Source organism: Empidonax traillii, unplaced genomic scaffold (assembly GCF_003031625.1).
Source record: "Empidonax traillii isolate 1590-97213 ecotype Southwest subspecies unplaced genomic scaffold, ASM303162v1 scaffold27:size3997909, whole genome shotgun sequence".
NCBI classification, from domain to species: domain Eukaryota; kingdom Metazoa; phylum Chordata; class Aves; order Passeriformes; family Tyrannidae; genus Empidonax; species Empidonax traillii.
The window spans coordinates 2,003,303-2,020,306 of NW_020955220.1; the positions used below are offsets into that span (position 1 = coordinate 2,003,303).

Consider the following 17,004-nt stretch of genomic DNA (forward strand, 5'->3'; position numbering starts at 1 on the left):
GGTACCTTCTGGAATCATATAATGAAATGGTTTCTGAAAACCATGTGATACAATTTGCATGGCCTATCATGAAAAACAGACAAGTGGGTGACCCTCCTAATAAGCCTTAATATAGCTTCTTCAGAAAAAGATAGCTAGCAGGTTCTTTTCCTGCAGTAGAAGAAAACATTGAATACTACTTTTATTTTGTTTTACTTACAGTGGAGTGAAGGATTAGATCAATTTGGCAGCCATGCTAAGGATTTTCTGTGTGTTGTGGTAACAACTTAAAAATTCAGGCTGTAAAATATCATTAAAATTGGGATTAATCAGGATTAACACACATTGGGGGGTGGGGAATGCATTATTAAGTCTCCTTGTCACTTTCACAGATTTCAGGGCTGTGTTTCACATGAAAATAAATACCTCATGACTCCTGTAAGTTTTGATAAATACGTTGTTATTGATCCAATATAGACCTTCTTTTTACAAGAACAACATTGAAAATTAGTTTGTATTTACCAAAGCAGTACATCCTTAGGTTATTTTGGGTTTGTTTTTAATTTGCTTGTCCCCTGACCCTCTCGCTTATTTCCTCTGGCAATAGCTATTCCTAGCCTATAAATGTTCTCTGAACACAGAGGAACTCTGCTGTTAACTATGATTTCAGAAGTGTAAATCTATGATAATAAATAGCCTGAAGTCAAGAAAGACTAGATGTTAAGCTGTTTTTTCTCATGGCCAGCAGTAATAGCAGTTTGATATAATATATACAAACTAGAGGAATATTTTTTTGGTAAATATTCTTTTTTGCTTTTCCTGTTTCCTAGTGACACAGTTGGAAGCAGGAAACTCTTTCTGAGTTTTGAGCTGCAGTAGTCCAAAGGATATCCTTGTCTCTCTCCACCTCTATAAATAAAGTGGGAGAACTTTTACCCTGTCTCTAAAAATCAGTATGTGTAATTTCTAGGTTGTTTACAAGAAGAGTCAGAGCCATTCGTAACTATTTGATTTATTTGCAACTAATGAGAATTGAAGTATTAGACATCCAGTGTTACTTTCTGTGCCTTCTGACAAATATTAGATCCCTTCCCAACCACACACAGAGTCTGGGCATCTAATTATTTACTTCAGTTATGTAATTCTAACTGCAAGGGAAGTATCACAGGAACATCAGATTTTGGTTCAAAAGAAAAATCTTATTTTATAGTTGAACAATTTTTGAGCCATTTTCTTTCCTTTTTCACTTGGTAAGTTTTCCAGAGTATATCATACTTAATTAACCAAATATTTGTCTTGATAGTATGAGCTGAAATAGCATTTGCCTACCTTGTTCAGTAAAGCACAATGAAGTATCTATACATTAGTCTAATTTTGGTTAAGCTTTCAGGGGCTTTATTGTGTGGTTTTTTTGTTTTTCCCCAAGGTTTATTTCTATAACATCTGCTTAATCCCTCAAGCCAGTTTGCTACAAGCCTGCACCAAAGTTATCAGAAATAGTGGTTTCAAGGAGAAGCAGCATCAGCTTGTGCGTAGCTGCCTGAATATCAGGTTCCTGATTCCTAAAGGAAAATGTTAGAATGGTCCGACAGGAATCACAAGAATGAGAAGAGGATGTAAAACTTAATACAAAAACTCAAGAAGTTCAATCCATTTGCTTTATCATCTTTAGGCTACAGATATTTTTTTCAATCTATAACAAATATTTCTGCAGTTACGAGCTAAGGAAATTCTCTTAGAGACAAGGTGCAGGTTATATAGAAATGTCAATAATTAAGCTGATTTTAGTAAAGACTACAGTAGTTTTCCATCACCGAAAATCCATATCAAAGTTTGATATCTACTTTCATGAATGGTTATCTCTATTTTATTTCTATGTCGGAAATAATTCAGGAACCACTTAGAATTTCTCTTATTCAGACAACCAGGCTGTTAGGGCATCAGTGAAGTCCCTGATTACTACTAAGTGTTCTGCTATTTGGTGGTAAGATTTGGTGGGTGAAAGCCTGGCTATGTGAGTTCCGTGGAAATACTGTCACTACTTTAAACTATACTGTAACTTTGAAATATTTTATTTGCCTAGGTGATTTAAATACCCAGTAGTAATTCTGGATTATGAAATGGGATTGTAAATTATTATTTTTGAAATGATGGTATAGTCAGGAGATGAAAGCAGAGTTTTGCTCATCTGTAAACAGGGAATCAGAAGGCTGCATTGAGCTGTGCTGGTTCACCAGCAGTACATGATCCAGAACAACCATTCAGTGCATTTGAGACAGGAAGTGTGAGCAGTAGCATCAGCAGATGGAGGTGCCTGATTTTTGCAGTTTCTCTAGAAGTTCAGAGATTTTCTGTTACCTCAACATAGCAGCAGTTCCAAAGCACAATGGCACTCAGGTTACCATAGGCTGGAAATTTCTTAAGTCAAATTTTCCATCATTCTTCCTGTTAAGGCATGATTGTACCTTTTCAATCAGCAAAGACAAGCCTGGTTCCATCCACACAGCACAAGTGTTGTCCCTGGAGGGAATAAGGCTCTGGTACTTCGGACATACAGCAGCTGGTACAATGCCACCTGTTGAGATAGGATGGAGGAACACACCTCTGAATCATGGACTACCTGCAGGGAAGGTTGATTTCACTTCTGTCATCAAAATCTAGCTGAAGACAGTTAGAGGAGAGATCAAAAATTCCACTCACAGCTTCTTATATAAAGGGATCTAACACAGAGAGCAGAAAAGGAATAAGGAAACAAATTAATATATTCACAAGTATTTTGTGTTCGTAGACCAGTAATCATCCAAACAAAACAAAAACTGGGCAAAGAAAGAACATGTAATCACTCTGTCTTTAACTGTTCACTCCCTGTTTTCTACCTGCTCCCCAGCAACGTCAGGAAGAATGCAAAAACTTCTATCCACCACTTCTTTGAACACTCCCACTGCCCTGAGCAGACACATACACTCATTATTATTTTTTTACTAAGGCCTAAGAATATTTTCATACCCTCTTTGTCTGGGAAGAATGAGAGTAATCTTTCCAGAGAAGATCCATTTTAGTAGCCTCTTTTCATCAGGACTAAACTGCTTCACTATCTGACAAGTTGTCCCTAAATATCCCACTCGCACGTCTGTTTTTCCTTCAGTTGGTACTTTTACTGGGGAGAGTTTAGCTCACAATGACAATGAAAGGCAAGAGAAGGAAGAGCTGGGAACACTCATAGGGACGGAGGATGAGAGTCACTTACATCATTTGTCCATTTTTTCCCCCCAAAGATCCTTCATCTCTATTATTTTAATTATTTGGGGTCCTTTGATTTTTTTCTTCAGAGCATGTTATATTATATGATGCTGCTCCTATACTGGCAAAAACTGCACCTGCTGAAGGGTCTCAACTCTGTTTGTGCCAAGAGTGTACAAAGACTTACTAAGAATGACTTAGTCTAAGAAGATTTAATTAAAAAAAAAAAAAGGCAAATAGAAAAAAGGAAAACTGTGACACATAGTATGAACTACTCTTTTTCAAAATAGGAAACTGATTCAGCCAAATCAGTTCTCAAATCAGCTTCTCTAAAACACTGGGCATTATTACTGACTGAGAAATAAAGCAGAAGACTACTTCAGAAAAGGAGATGTATCAGGTATCAGAAAAATTACTTCTTCTGGTAGGTACACCAAGAATTGGAGAAAATATTGAAAGAGAGTTAGAAGCACCTTTAATTAATGTACTTCTATCCTTTTCCCCAGCATACTGTCTAAGAGATTCAGGCTCTGCAATGCTATTAGAGTCATGAACTTCATGCAGTAAAATCCATGGTGCCAAGGTTTCCCACTGCCCCGAACACGGCTTTGCATCCCAGAATGAGGTCTACAGAAAAGACTGATCTGCACAATGGAGCACAAAAACCAGCTGATCAGAAAGACTGGAAAAAGTTGTAGTTTAACTTTTCCCTGACATCTTGTATTCCTTTGTCCTAGATCTGTAATCAAATTCTCAAACCCGTGCAAAAAAAACCCAAAACAAAACAAAACAAAACACAATCAGCAGGAAGCAAACAAACAAAACCAAAAAGTTTAAAGTTGTTAAAGTAATTGATTAAGGCTTTTTATTTGCCTGTGGAAACAAACCCCCACCTTGCTCTGAACAGTCTGGCTATTGGTTTGTATGGGCCTATCGTATTGAGACTGTTTCTGGGAAGAAAGAGCTAACTTTGGCTAGGCTAAAGGCAAAAGAGCAATTATGTATTCATTTCTGTACCCTCAACTGAAGGTAGGGCCTGGGAATGGGGAGATTTATCTTAAAGAGAGCTGGGAGGTCACATTTGCTTTGTTTCCAGACTGTTGAATATAAAACTATTCTGATAATATATATACAACTTCCTTCTAGTCGGCTTTCTTCTTGCAGCAGAAGTAGCTATATCCCAAGCAAAAACAATGTTTCATCCTGTCAGACTTGGGTGGAAAGGGGAGGGGAGGATAAAACATGAAAACAATTAAAAATGTTTATTTTTAATAGTGTCTGGCAGTAGTCAGAGGTTTTAAAACTATAAATAAACAAAGGTCATAGTCAACGATGAGAAACACATGCCATACACGTTTTTGAAAATGTAGATAAAGAAAACAGATAATAAATAGTATTATGTTGATGGGTCTTTACCAGGGTCTCATCAAAACTGCCATTACAATATAGAATTGGAAAAATGTAAAATTGGGGTGATTGTGTCCTGTTCCTTGAGTTACCTCTGTTCTGCTGCATTTCATGTCGCCTTTCCTTTTTTTCAGTTTGGGGACAGGATTTACTATGCCTGGAGAAAATGTGTACACCATGGTTGGGCCAGGTCTTTGCATCAGCCTCTAGCTGCTTCTGTAACAAGTGCAGGATCTAAGACCCCACTCGTATGTGGAGAGAGAGAAAGTTGTTCAGTGATTAAAAAACGTGGAAGCTCTGGCAAAGAAGACAAAGCTAAATTTCTGGAATTTGGTAGAAGATGAGGGCAACTTAAGGAACTACCCAGATCAGAAGGCTAATCCAACCATGGTGCATGGCCAGTAGCCCTGCTCTGTTGCAGAGATGGGAGCAGGAATACAGCTCCAATTATCAGAGCTATTTATGTGCACTTGCTTTTGGCAGTCCTGCTTTGGAATGCTGTTTGTAAAAGGTTTCATACTTTTCTATTAAGCTTCTTAAAGGGCCATTATGCATTCACAAAAATCCATATCCATCTGGTAAGGAATGTCTTCTGACTCAATTAACACCTCATACATACCAATTGCTGCCATTCTGGAGTGTGATTCAATATTCCAATTGTGCTTACATATTAAGAGAGAAGGGTAGGAAACAGAGTGGGAAAACACTACCTATTGTAAGAAAAGAATAAAAAATAATAGCTTTAGAAGGATTTTTTTAAAAAAATGTTTTCACAGCAGGCTCTTTGGGTATTAGCATTTCTGAGTTTTAAGGAAAAAGCTACATTCTCAGCATCTAGTCCTGACACCGTTAGATTCAGAAATAGGTGGGGCTCTTAAAAAGCCATAAGGTATTTGTGAATCATTTCTGCTACACTTAGCAGCAATTAAGATTTGCAAATACACATGATTTTTATTTTCTGGTCCTGTAATTCCACTTCTTTTAAGTGTTTTCTTTAATGACATTTACTGCTGTTGCTGTATATAGTACTACAGTTATATAGCACTTTGATTTAACACTGAAGGTTTTTTTGCTTCTAAGAGTACCAAGATGAATGACATAAAAGGACAAAATGCCTCTTAAAAAAACAGGATGGCATCTAAGAATGCATGGAAAGTGTAGAAGCAAACTCCAGAATTACTGACTAATCTAAAAGACATTGGAAACAGAGGGAAGAAGGCATCTACCTCATAGAAGAGAAGCTCAGTTTCTAAAACACCTTTAAGTTAGAGGAAGACATGAACTCTCCAAAGGGGTTTGAAAGAAATAATAGGTAATAGTAACTAACACAATTTCAAGTGGCTTGAAGTGGGAAATGAAATGAAAATGGGAATATGGAGACAGAAAATAATAGATGCAAACTTCTGCTTGTAAGCCAACAGGGAGAGAAATATGAATTGACAGAAGGAATTTAGGAAAAAGATGGAAGTGTGTTACAATTTAGTTGGACTGAAGGATTATTGATACTAGCAGAATTGTTGCATAGCTGTTAACAGTAATTGGATTTGTTGGCTCTTCATGTTACGATTGCTACCAATGGATGTTCTACCTTAGCCACAAAATATGACTTCACTCGAATCCTCTACAGAATTGGTTCAAGCTAGTTTATTTTTTAAATCTCTATTCATGTATATATAAAAGTTCTAATTTAGTCTTTGTAATTTGTTTTCCCCATGGTTTTTTTTTTTTTTTTTTTTTTTTTTTTTTTTTTTGCTACAAGGGAATAAACTTGCAAGCAGTGAAATGCAAGTTAGGTTAATAAGTCATTTTAATTCACTACATGGATGATAGCAAGTAATCCATTGGCTTGCTGAATATCCTTGCCATTACGTTGATTAAGAAGGGAAATAATAGAGCAATAACTACTTTTATTTTGCACCATTCAGATACTGTCACAAGGTGGTATGGTCATACAGAAATATACATTGAAAAACTGGTTTAACCCCGATGGAGCATCAGTAAGATTGCTGGGTGGCTGGAGCACTTGACATATAAAGAAGAGAGCAGGCTTTTCTCTGCCTGGAGGAGGCAAAGGGAGGATCTTAATGCTGTCTTCAATTAACTCGTGGGTAGATGAAGGACAGGTGGCAGCTAGACTTTTTTTTTCCGAGGTACTTAGCAAAAGAAGAGGGAATAGATATGCAGCAAGGGAAATTATTCTAAGAGCAAAGGGAAAAAAAAGTACTTTGCAGCAAGGATGGCCAAAAACTAAAGGGAAATCCACTCCTGCTAGTGATTAAAAATGTCACTGGACAAGCCCTGAGCAACCAAACATACTTTTGAAACTTAATTTGAAGCTTTGACCAAGTTATGTTCAGAGCTTCTGTTGGACAGAAATCATTCTGGCATTATCTGACCATGCCTCGACCCCAAACCCCATTAATGACTACTATAGAGTGTGTTAAAAGTCCATCAATGAAATTACAGAACCATACAATCATAGAATGGTTAGGGTTGGAAGGGACCTTAAAGATCACCTACTTCCAACCCCTCTGCCATAGGCAAAACTACACGTTGCTTTTGCTTATTATCTTCCTGACTTTAGAATATCCACTTACCATTTTGTCCCTTCTGCAATGAAGAGAGTGATTAACCTGCCACCTCTGAAAGCACAAAGGAGGGTATTAAGAGATCTTCATAATTCAGGAATGTGTGGAAAAGACTCATTTGACCTTTGTAGGGCAGGGAGATGAAAGAGAGAAAAGTTATTTTTCTATGATAAGAAAATAAAATTTGAAATATCGCTCAACCTTAAAAATACTCTGTTTTCAGGGTGTTAGATTTTTCTGTGTTTTTCTCTCCCTTTTTTTCCTGATGTAAGGCATTCTGGTAAGTCAGTCAGAATTCTCATGTGTCTTAGGAATGAAAAACACTGAGAAACACTGGCATGTGTACATCAACATCCAAAAATATGTCCTCCCAGTGTATCTCAGAACCACGTGTGTGAGAAAGAGGGTTGGCTCTCCTTCAGGAATGGACGCCTGGGTCTGTGGGACAGAAGGCAGCTCCCATCCCCTCTGTACTTTCTGCTCTGACTTCTGCAGGACAGCATTTCAACTTTCAGTGCAGTTTTGCAGTCTGAACCTTACCCCTTGTGAGACCTCAAAAGGCACAAAGTTAAGAAAAAGCTACTTTTCCTTTGGCTGACCATGCAAAAGTGTTGTTATTCTGTTACTAAATGTTGTTGTTCTGCTACTGCCCAAGTAAATAAAACAGCATGAAGAGATGAAGGCTAGAATGTTAAAATATAAGTTCCATTAATATTATTTCTAAACAACTTCAGTCTGTTCTCTGAGGTAGCTGAGGGACTTGGTAAAAGCTGAAGTTGTATTTGGTGGTCATCAGAAATTTACACCAACCTATACTTGCATGTAGGTAGGAGTTTTTTGGGAGGAGGGGACTTTTTGTTATTTGGCAATAACTCTGAAGTATTCATTGGAGGAAAACTTGGCTCAGCATTGAGAAATAGCAAACACTAGGGGTTTTTCCTTCAAATATTATTTATTTCCCTGTTGACAGTTTTGTGCTGATTATTCCACTCCCTACTGATAGCTTGTTATTATTTGTATATAATTTCAGAGCAATGTTCTCAGGTGTTAACAGAATTTTATGTTGTCTCTGCTACAAAGCAAATAAAGCCACATTTTATTTTTATAAGAGGCCTCTAACTTCAAGGACCTCCTTATTTCAATGAAAAGTGCAATGCTACTTTTTGGAAACCTGTTGCCCTGCAAGGACTGAAGTGTTCAAATGCTTGATTTGAACAAAATTTCAAAATCTTTATTTCAGACACAATACATAAATGTGAATATGATGCAAAAATATAAGCAGAAGGAAAGCAATGCAATGATATTTGAAGGTTTCTTACCTTACAATTTTCTAACATAAAAACAATACAGAGGTGTTCTGATTGTGCTGATGCACGATAGCAGAAATGGAAATCCTGTTTTGTCAGTTCTTTCTAACACAGCATTGTTCCCCTGGTACATGATTCCCTGCACTGATTACTCTAGTCCTGAATGACTCAGTTTCCGCATTTCCTTAAAAGATTACTCAGTCTGTTAAAGAACTTTACGATTGTTTTGCTGACAGTCTGTTTCTGCACTCAGTTTTATCCAATTATCCTAGTGATTGGTAGCAATTATTAATAACTTTGGGTTTACTATTTTATTTTCTGTGTTTTGATTTCACCAGTGTCAAATATGAGCTCTTTGTGGACCAGGACCATCCCACCTCTAATGCTGATGTATTAGTTTACTACGTGTGAAGATAAAAATTCATGGGTCCTTCCTACATAAATGTTGTACTGCATATTTTTTACATTCTGCTTTTTTTCCTCTACCACCTTTCAAATAAGATCTTTTTATACAATTCCAAGTGTCCCAATGGAAACCTGCTCTGGATTGTTTTTCTTCCAGTTACTTTACCTATCCTTTTTCTAGGCCAAATACTTTCTAGGCTTGTTTTTTTAATCACTGCATTGCAAAGGCTTACAGACATAACACGGTGCTATGCTGATGTGATGAGTAGCATGTGGTATGGTCATGATGGGACAAAAGTGTTGGAAGACTGAGGTTCTGGGGGAAATGGGCTAAACGTTTCATTGTTTTACTACTGTCAATAAAGAGTCAATGTTCAAGGAATTAAAGGGCTGATAGAGTGCCAACTTCCAGATAAATAAAACAAAAGCCATGACCAAAACCTGTTTGTGGTTATTAAAGTTTCCATGGCTCTGCTCCAATACTAACATGCAATTTTGAAATCCTGACAAAATTCAAATTCACTTCTTTTCATTTTGCCTCCCCATATTTCCTATTATTGTATAACACATTCTTGTGCTTAACTGCTGTGCAATGTCTGTGATGCTAAGCATGTGCTGCTGCTGTTTTGTGCTTGGGAACATGATCTAAATTAAATATTCAGCAAATCACCTGTATCTCTAACCTGTGATTCCTTTTTATATTGTTCATATTCATTCAGGCTGATACCCTTTTAGGGTTATATTCCTAAATTAACTTTCATTCCTTTTTAACACTTACACATTCAGCCACAGGATAAAATTTCCCTCTGAAGTACTGCTATAAGGTCGTAGTATGTGCATACATGGGCAGACCTACTAAAAAATCTTTAAGACTTTCGATGCTTAAGAATAAAAATATAAAGAAAATAGTCACATTTAGAAATTTTCTTATTTCTTTGATCTAAGAAAATGTATCCTTCAGTTCCATGATTAATAACTAAAGCAAGAATTTAACTGTAAATAAATGTTAAAATTAGAAAATATTTCATGTTTCAAGTGAATCTCTGGTCTTACTTCTGTTGGCCAGGAATTGAACTGGCATTCTAAGACTCTTCGAGAGTTTCTTAAGATCTGTTTGGCTTTATGTTAAAAAGTAGATCAGCACACATCACATTCTGGTTGCTGACCAAACCAAGAGAGAAACCTGTAAGGAGAGATAACCTAAAGTGTGTCCCTTTTAATATACATGTGCAATAACCATAGTCTAGATTAAGAAAGATTTAGGAGAAATTGAAGGGTCCAAGGTCAACTATGAACTAAAAATGCTCACTCAGTTCTATTTAACTGCACAGGCACCTAAATTCTCCAAGTATCTTTGACTTCAACATACACGATAAACTCGTCATTCTCTTTGCACACACCAAAACTCAGCTAAGGAGCTCATGACCTCTTATATGCTAATCTGTTGTGTAAAGTGTCCAAAGGTACCCAAGCTATAAGCACACAGTTCGTCTAAAACTGGCAGTTTGGGAACCCAAACACAGTGCAATGTTGGCTGCTTTTCAATTCAAAATGCCACAACATTTTTTCTTCCCATTGTACAAGGGAGTCTGGGATTATACTGCCTTTCCAATACATGGGAAATTTAATTGTTTGTGTATCACAAGTGGATTGAAGGTGCATCTTCCAAAGTATGGGAAAGTGACTAGTTACTGCCAGCATCAAATGTTCTGCTGTGCTGGTGACACCTGAAGAAGCGTTGAGCTCTGCAGGTGTTCAGATTCTTTTTTCAATTGGGCCTGTTTAGACTGTGAGATCTCAGGGCAGGAATGATCATCTGTGCTTTTAAATCATCATAAAGATTTGACTTTCTTCATATTTACAGATGACAGTGAAGAAAAAGGAAGATACTGAGCTTTTTTGTTTCTTTATTTACAATAAGGCAAGAAAGATACATTGGGAAGTGGAAGGGAGTTTACTCATTTTTCACCTCTAATGTTTTCAATAACTTCTTTTCTACCTTTACTGTAAAATTTGATAGATGGCTTCAGTGTGGCTGTAAACCTTCTTGTTCCTTAATAAAACAATATTTTTAAAAAACTTGCAGTACCACTGAGTAAGGAAAAAATGTTGAAATTCTGCTAGCAAATATTTAAGGGCCGAGTTTGAAAAATTCCATTCCTCCTCATTAAGGTTAGCACTGAACAAAATCTATGCTACATCCCAATAAGTGTGTATTCTTTACTAGTGTTTTCAAAAACAGTATTGGTGAGACAGAATTTTTCAAAGCCAAAGGAGCATTTTCAAATTTTAATTCTACATAGGATTTCTTTATGATAAAGACCATCATGCAACCTTAGCAATGTTGACTGGTCTCATGAAATGCAGCCCATTTTGCTGCCGGTCAGTAAGGCTTACAAAGCTTTGCTTTTAAAAATAAAAGAGTAGAGGTTTGTAATATTTATGATTTTTTAAATCAACAACTGTACAGAATAAGATTTTTCCTGAGAAAGTTCCTATTAGCCTTGAATTTCACAAGGGCACTACCCCATCTATCACTTATTAATAACATAGTACCTAAAGGCTCCAATTAGGTATTAGAACACAGTGATAACAGGCATTGTAAATGTGCAAGACAAATCTTCCCTAAGGGACTATAAAATAATATTGTTTTATAAAACCCAAGTAATTTCTTAAAATAGCTTTATAGCTATGGCAGACTATTACTAACTTTGGCCTAGATCCTGCAATGAAAACATGCGTTGTGAGTCTCCATTGCGTAAGAGAAGGCAAGGAACCTGCCCTTTCACTAAAAGGCCATTGAAAATGGAAGTTGCTGTTACAAATTGGATTTTTTCTGTTCACTTTCAGAAAAAAAAATAGGGTAGGTTGCAGTTGATGTTGAAAATCTGCCCTAGGAGTTCCTAGTCATATCACAAAATACTACTGAGAATGACAAATACAAGTAGAAATGTGCTCGCTGACCTGGATGGTGAAGTCAGTCTTTGACTACTGACCAAACCTTTGATTTAGGTCACGACAGCACTATCTGAGGTGTCTCATGTCAGCTAATTGCATGGACCCTCACCAGTGGCAGTGGCTGGACTGTCCTGTCTCTTGGTCTACACTGACGTTTGCCCATGCCCCGAAGCTTCTTTCCCAGCACCATAGGAGCAAACAGCACTTCGCACACAGGTTTCTGAAGCGCGGTAGCTAAGGTGGCTCTTTTCAAAACTAGACTCCCGACCCTTAACATTTTCCCCGCTCCCGATTTTCTGCCCTGTGCCCGGGCTGGCCGCGACGCTTTAGGGTGCAGCGCATCCTTGGAGCATCTGTCCGATTTTGCCCCCAGCTCCCGGACCCCCGCGGCGGGCTGACAGCACGGCGGGCAGCGCAGGTAGCGGCGGGCAGGGCTCTCCCGGGGGCTGCGGCTGCCGGACCCCCGGGGGCGGCGCGCCCCTTGAGCGCCGACAGGAGGGGGGGCCCCGCTGCGCGCCGAGGGGTCCGCCCAGCGCCGCCGCTGCACGGGCTGCGGCAGGAAAGGAGCGGCAGCTCCTCGGAGAAAGGAGGAGGAAGGCGGGGTGGGGGGGTCCCTCGGAGCGGAGCGGCCGCAGCGAGAGAGGCGGGGCGGGGTGGGCGCAGGAGGCGTGGAGGGGCCCGCGGCGCCCGCGGAGCGGCGCGGAGGGGCGCGTGCCATGCGCGGCGCGGCAGCCGCGGGTCGGTCGCTGGCTCAGCATGCGCGGGCTGTGCCCCCGCCTGTGCCTGCTGGCCGCCGCGCTGGGGCTGTGCGGGGGCAGCAGGAACTGCCCCGACCTCATCGTGGACCGCTGCCTCTGCGCCGCCGAGCGCGCCAAGGGGCCCGGCCGCCCGGCCCTCCGCATCAAAGTGGTCTGCAGCGGCGGCGACTTGGTGGAAACTTTGCAGCCCGCCGTGCTGCCCAACCGCACCGTGTCCCTGTGAGTACGGCCCGCGGGGCAGCGCGCACCTGGCGCGGGGCGGGGGTGCCCCGACGGAGAGGGGTGCGGGGGAGACGCGGGGCTGGAGGGGACTCCGCGGCGCGGCCGTGCCCGCCGCCCCGGAGCGGGCAGAACCGCTCCGTGCACATCACAGATTCCAGCTCTGACCCGGCTTTTAAAAAGTCTGTGAGAGAGTTTGGGGTTGTTTTTTATTTTCTCCCCCCCCCCCCCTTTTTTTTTTTTTTTTTTCCCTCTCAGTTTGGAAACTCCTGCTGGCTTTCGGTTCGAGCTGGGGAAGCTGGGCTTTCCTTGGTGTAGGTTGCATGCTGCTGCGTGCGGTGGTTTGGGAAATGTCAGTGGTTGCAGAACTGATGGAGCTCTCTGGTGCACCTTCCCGCCAGCAGCGGGACGGGCTCAAACTGTCCCGGCAATAAATAAATGATATCGGTAATGCTGAACTGCCTTCTGGAGTGCTGTGTCATTAACTGCTTTTCCCTTCTTTCTTGTCTTCTCTAAATAAAGTTTGGAATTTCATGTCTCCTTCTTTTAACATGAGTTTCTGTACAACCATTTGAAGCTATCAAATCTCCAATATCATTCTGAGCTGTTGGGTAATTTAAAATGACTCATAGTTTGGTGTTCTCCCTTCTCCCCCTTTTTTTTTTTTTTTTCCCAACTAGGAAATAGCTTATGATGTTTTGTTGCCTGTTGCACATAGCTGAACTTGAATAAATGGTATGTATTGTAAATAAGGTAGTAGAACTTTCTGTAACTGTATCAAGTACAGCTGAAAGTAATGTCCCTGTAATGCACCCAAGCAGTAATAGCTCTGTGACATTTACCCTTTAGATCATACACATATCAACAGACCTTTTACTGTTGAATTTAGTTCTGTTGACAATTCCTGCTGTGAACATCTCCACTGTTCACTGCATTTTCTTTAAGTCAACACTTTTAGGAGTCAACTGGTAAAGATAGTAATTTATAACATCTGGGGAGCCTGTGCTTGTAAATGTACAGATGTGCTGTATATGCTCCAGTTCAGTTTTAGCTGTAACTGTTGAGTGACTTGATGCTGATTAGGTGTATGCTGAATATTCATTTGAAAAACTTCTGCTTATATACAAGATACAATAATTAGACTTCCTGCTAAATTTTAATAGGCTCGTTTAAAGTAAAATTATTAAATTATTTATCACTGTAAGTTTTGACCTAGCTGATAAATTTACTGCTACTTCTGTAGTTTATATAACTTGCAATGTAGTTACATCTTGTACTCACCAAAATTATTAAGTCTTGGGCAGGCAGGAATTATTTTTTCCTAGTGGTTAAAGATCTGTAGAAGCTCACACTTGGCATGCCTGCAAAGGTTCTTCCTCTTCACTATTGATTTGCAGAGTCTTATTTAGGTTTTAAGAAACTTTTACTGAGGTAAGCGCCAGTCGATGAATCCAGCCGACCATAAGATCAACAGAAGTATGTATTCACTGTAGTGAAAAGAAGTTGAATTGGAAACAGAAGTGAGAAAAGATGGACGGGGGAGGTGGTGTATTTGAAGTGGTAGGTGGGAGGATTTGCTCACTTATACATATGATTTAAGGCACCGGTAGCAAACTTTATACTGTAACCGTAAACACATGCATTTCAGGCAGTGTTTGCTCAAAACTCATTAGAAAGGTACTGTGTTAGGTTTTTTAGAAACTTAATCACAAATAGGCATTGACTTGAGAGCTGATTAGCTGGCCTTAGTTGATATAAAACATACGAACAATATATATATATATATATTTTAATATTTCACAAGGACAAGTATGGTACTATGTATCACCTAAACTTACCCATTTCCACTTACAGTCTCTCTTCTCATTTTTTTGTGTGTTTATTTTTTTTTCCTTTTCAATAACTGAATTTAAGGCTAAATATTGAGGGTAAAAGTAAAAAAGGTTAAAATCTACGTTAGGAACAGTAGTTTTCAGCAGCTGCAATATACAGGTGAAAATTTGATTAAACGTGTCAAAGGTTTTCCAGGAGGAACTAGTTTTGATGAATTTACACCTGGAGATTTGGCCAGCTGCAGAAAATAATGATAAAGAGCTCAAATGTTAGCACTCTTAGATTTGTAGCTGCATAGGAGATGTGGGCAAAAGAGGATATTGTAGTAGACACTGCCTGCTTCCATTCAGTTTTATGGGCCCATAGAGAGAATGTGAGCTATAACATATGGAACATAACCTTTTGGATTGCTTTAACAATTAAAAAATATAGAGGTGAATAAAAGAATATATAGTCAGATGCAATAACACTGTAATGAAACAATGTAACAAACATTTAGGGGGTTTGAGGCAGATTACTTAATCGTTTTCATTTATATATTTTTTATATAGGGATCCTGGTTCCCTAGTCCTGGGTTCTTTTGGAAAGCAAAATTGACGCCAAACTCCTTTAAATATTCTGCAGAGATGAAAGAGGAATTACTTCTGCTCTATCTCATAAGCCATTAAGAGATGAAGCTGTGGATATGTAACATTTCATTTACATGCTCAGAAATGTTACTTACCAGCAAATCTAGAAGTTATGATTTGTTAGTTTAATGTTTTTTTCACCTAAGTGACCATGGACCTTGGCTGAGTTTGGGACCTTGACTGGGTCTGGCAATTTAGGCTCTTTATGATATATATATACTGAAGCTGTTGCTACTAAAAATACTTCTGACACAGTCACATGCAGTAACTAAAAACTGGTGTGAAGTCACTGAAAAAATGCTTTTTCTTGACAGGTTCGGACCAATTATTTCCAGCTTATGAGGTGGGGAAGTCTGCAGAGTTTCTTTGAAATCATATGAACACTAGAGCTATTCAGTACTGTCTGAATGCTCCCAATGACAAACAATCACACTAGAAATAAAAGCAAATTATAAGCTGATAAAGCAGCTATTCCCTCCTCTTTATTTTATATTAAAACCTGAAACAAAAAAAAAAAACACCCACACCCCTTGCTCTGGACTCTGTTTCACTGTCTTTATTTAGTCTTTTACTGCTTTGGGAACAGGAGTCATGTGCTTGATGCGAGTCAAAAGAAAAAACTTATCTGTTGCTTCACAAAGTATTTGCATGTATCTTGTTAAAAAGAATTCTAGTCCTTATGGATTTGCAACATGTATTTCTGTGCCTTGTATACTGGGACAGGGGTGGAAAAAGGGAATTACTTTTTTTTTTTCCCCATGAAGAATACAGCTGTTGAATCACTAATTTATGGGATCCCCTCTCACCACTTCGCTCTCGGTTGGTGTGGAAGTGTGGATCCAACAAGGAGCAGTCATATCACTTCAGGATAATGTAGTTTTCTCATTTTAGATTTTATGGCTGAATACTTAGGAATTCTTCTATTGAATCAATATTTTACTTTTTTTTTTCCCCAAAAAGTGTGTTTGGGTTGTTAAAGTTTAACTATAGAGAATAAGATTATTTGCAGTCTTCTTTCTCTTCCATGCTAACAGAAGTTTTAGTTGTTAAACTTTTGACTGAGTTGCTGAAATTTGGGTTATGTGGCAAAATTTTGTTGCTGCTTTTTTCAGTGTGAAAGTTCTACAGTTTGAAATCTCAGGAATCAGCAGATTAGATTCTCTACTAAGTTATTCCATGTGATCTGGACAGTATGTTACTTTATGTACTTACTTTTTTCCTGTCAAGTGGTGTTAAAAACTTTATACTTTTTAGTCTGGAAGTTATCAGTTCAATACATGTTTTCATATCACTGGGCAGAATATATTTTGAAGTTATAAATGCCATCAGTTTCTGAGAGCAACAACACTGTTTTTTCCTCCCTCCATTCAAAATAAAGAGCAACATTTATACTGAAGGTTGATATTTTTACAGATTTTATCCACAGATACACCTATGGAAATCTGTTTTAACTGTCATCTTAGAAATGAAGAAAACTTATGCTAGTCTATGGGTTACAGCAATTCAGTATCATATAGGATTCTTAATACTTTTTATATCTGTGCCTTTCTTCTGACTTTGAATTGGAGATTGTCTCAAATTCCTCAGATTTTCAATTTCAGAGTGAGGCTATATGATTCCAGTGGTAATCCATAGCCATAATATGTATGAAGTGGTATTCATCTTCAAAGCACTTCACAAA

At 38.8% G+C, this 17,004-nt stretch overlaps 1 protein-coding gene across 1 annotated transcript in view; it reads left to right on the forward strand.

Annotated features, from left to right (window-relative positions):
- The first annotated feature begins 12,640 nt into the window (after positions 1 to 12,640).
- The window catches only part of ADGRA1 (adhesion G protein-coupled receptor A1), a 274,315-nt gene continuing 269,951 nt past the window's right edge, over positions 12,641 to 17,004 (forward strand). Inside the window, exon 1 of the mRNA XM_027908838.1 lies at positions 12,641 to 12,861. Within this exon, the coding sequence (XP_027764639.1) occupies positions 12,641 to 12,861 (221 nt within the window). The remainder of the gene's footprint in view (positions 12,862 to 17,004) is intronic.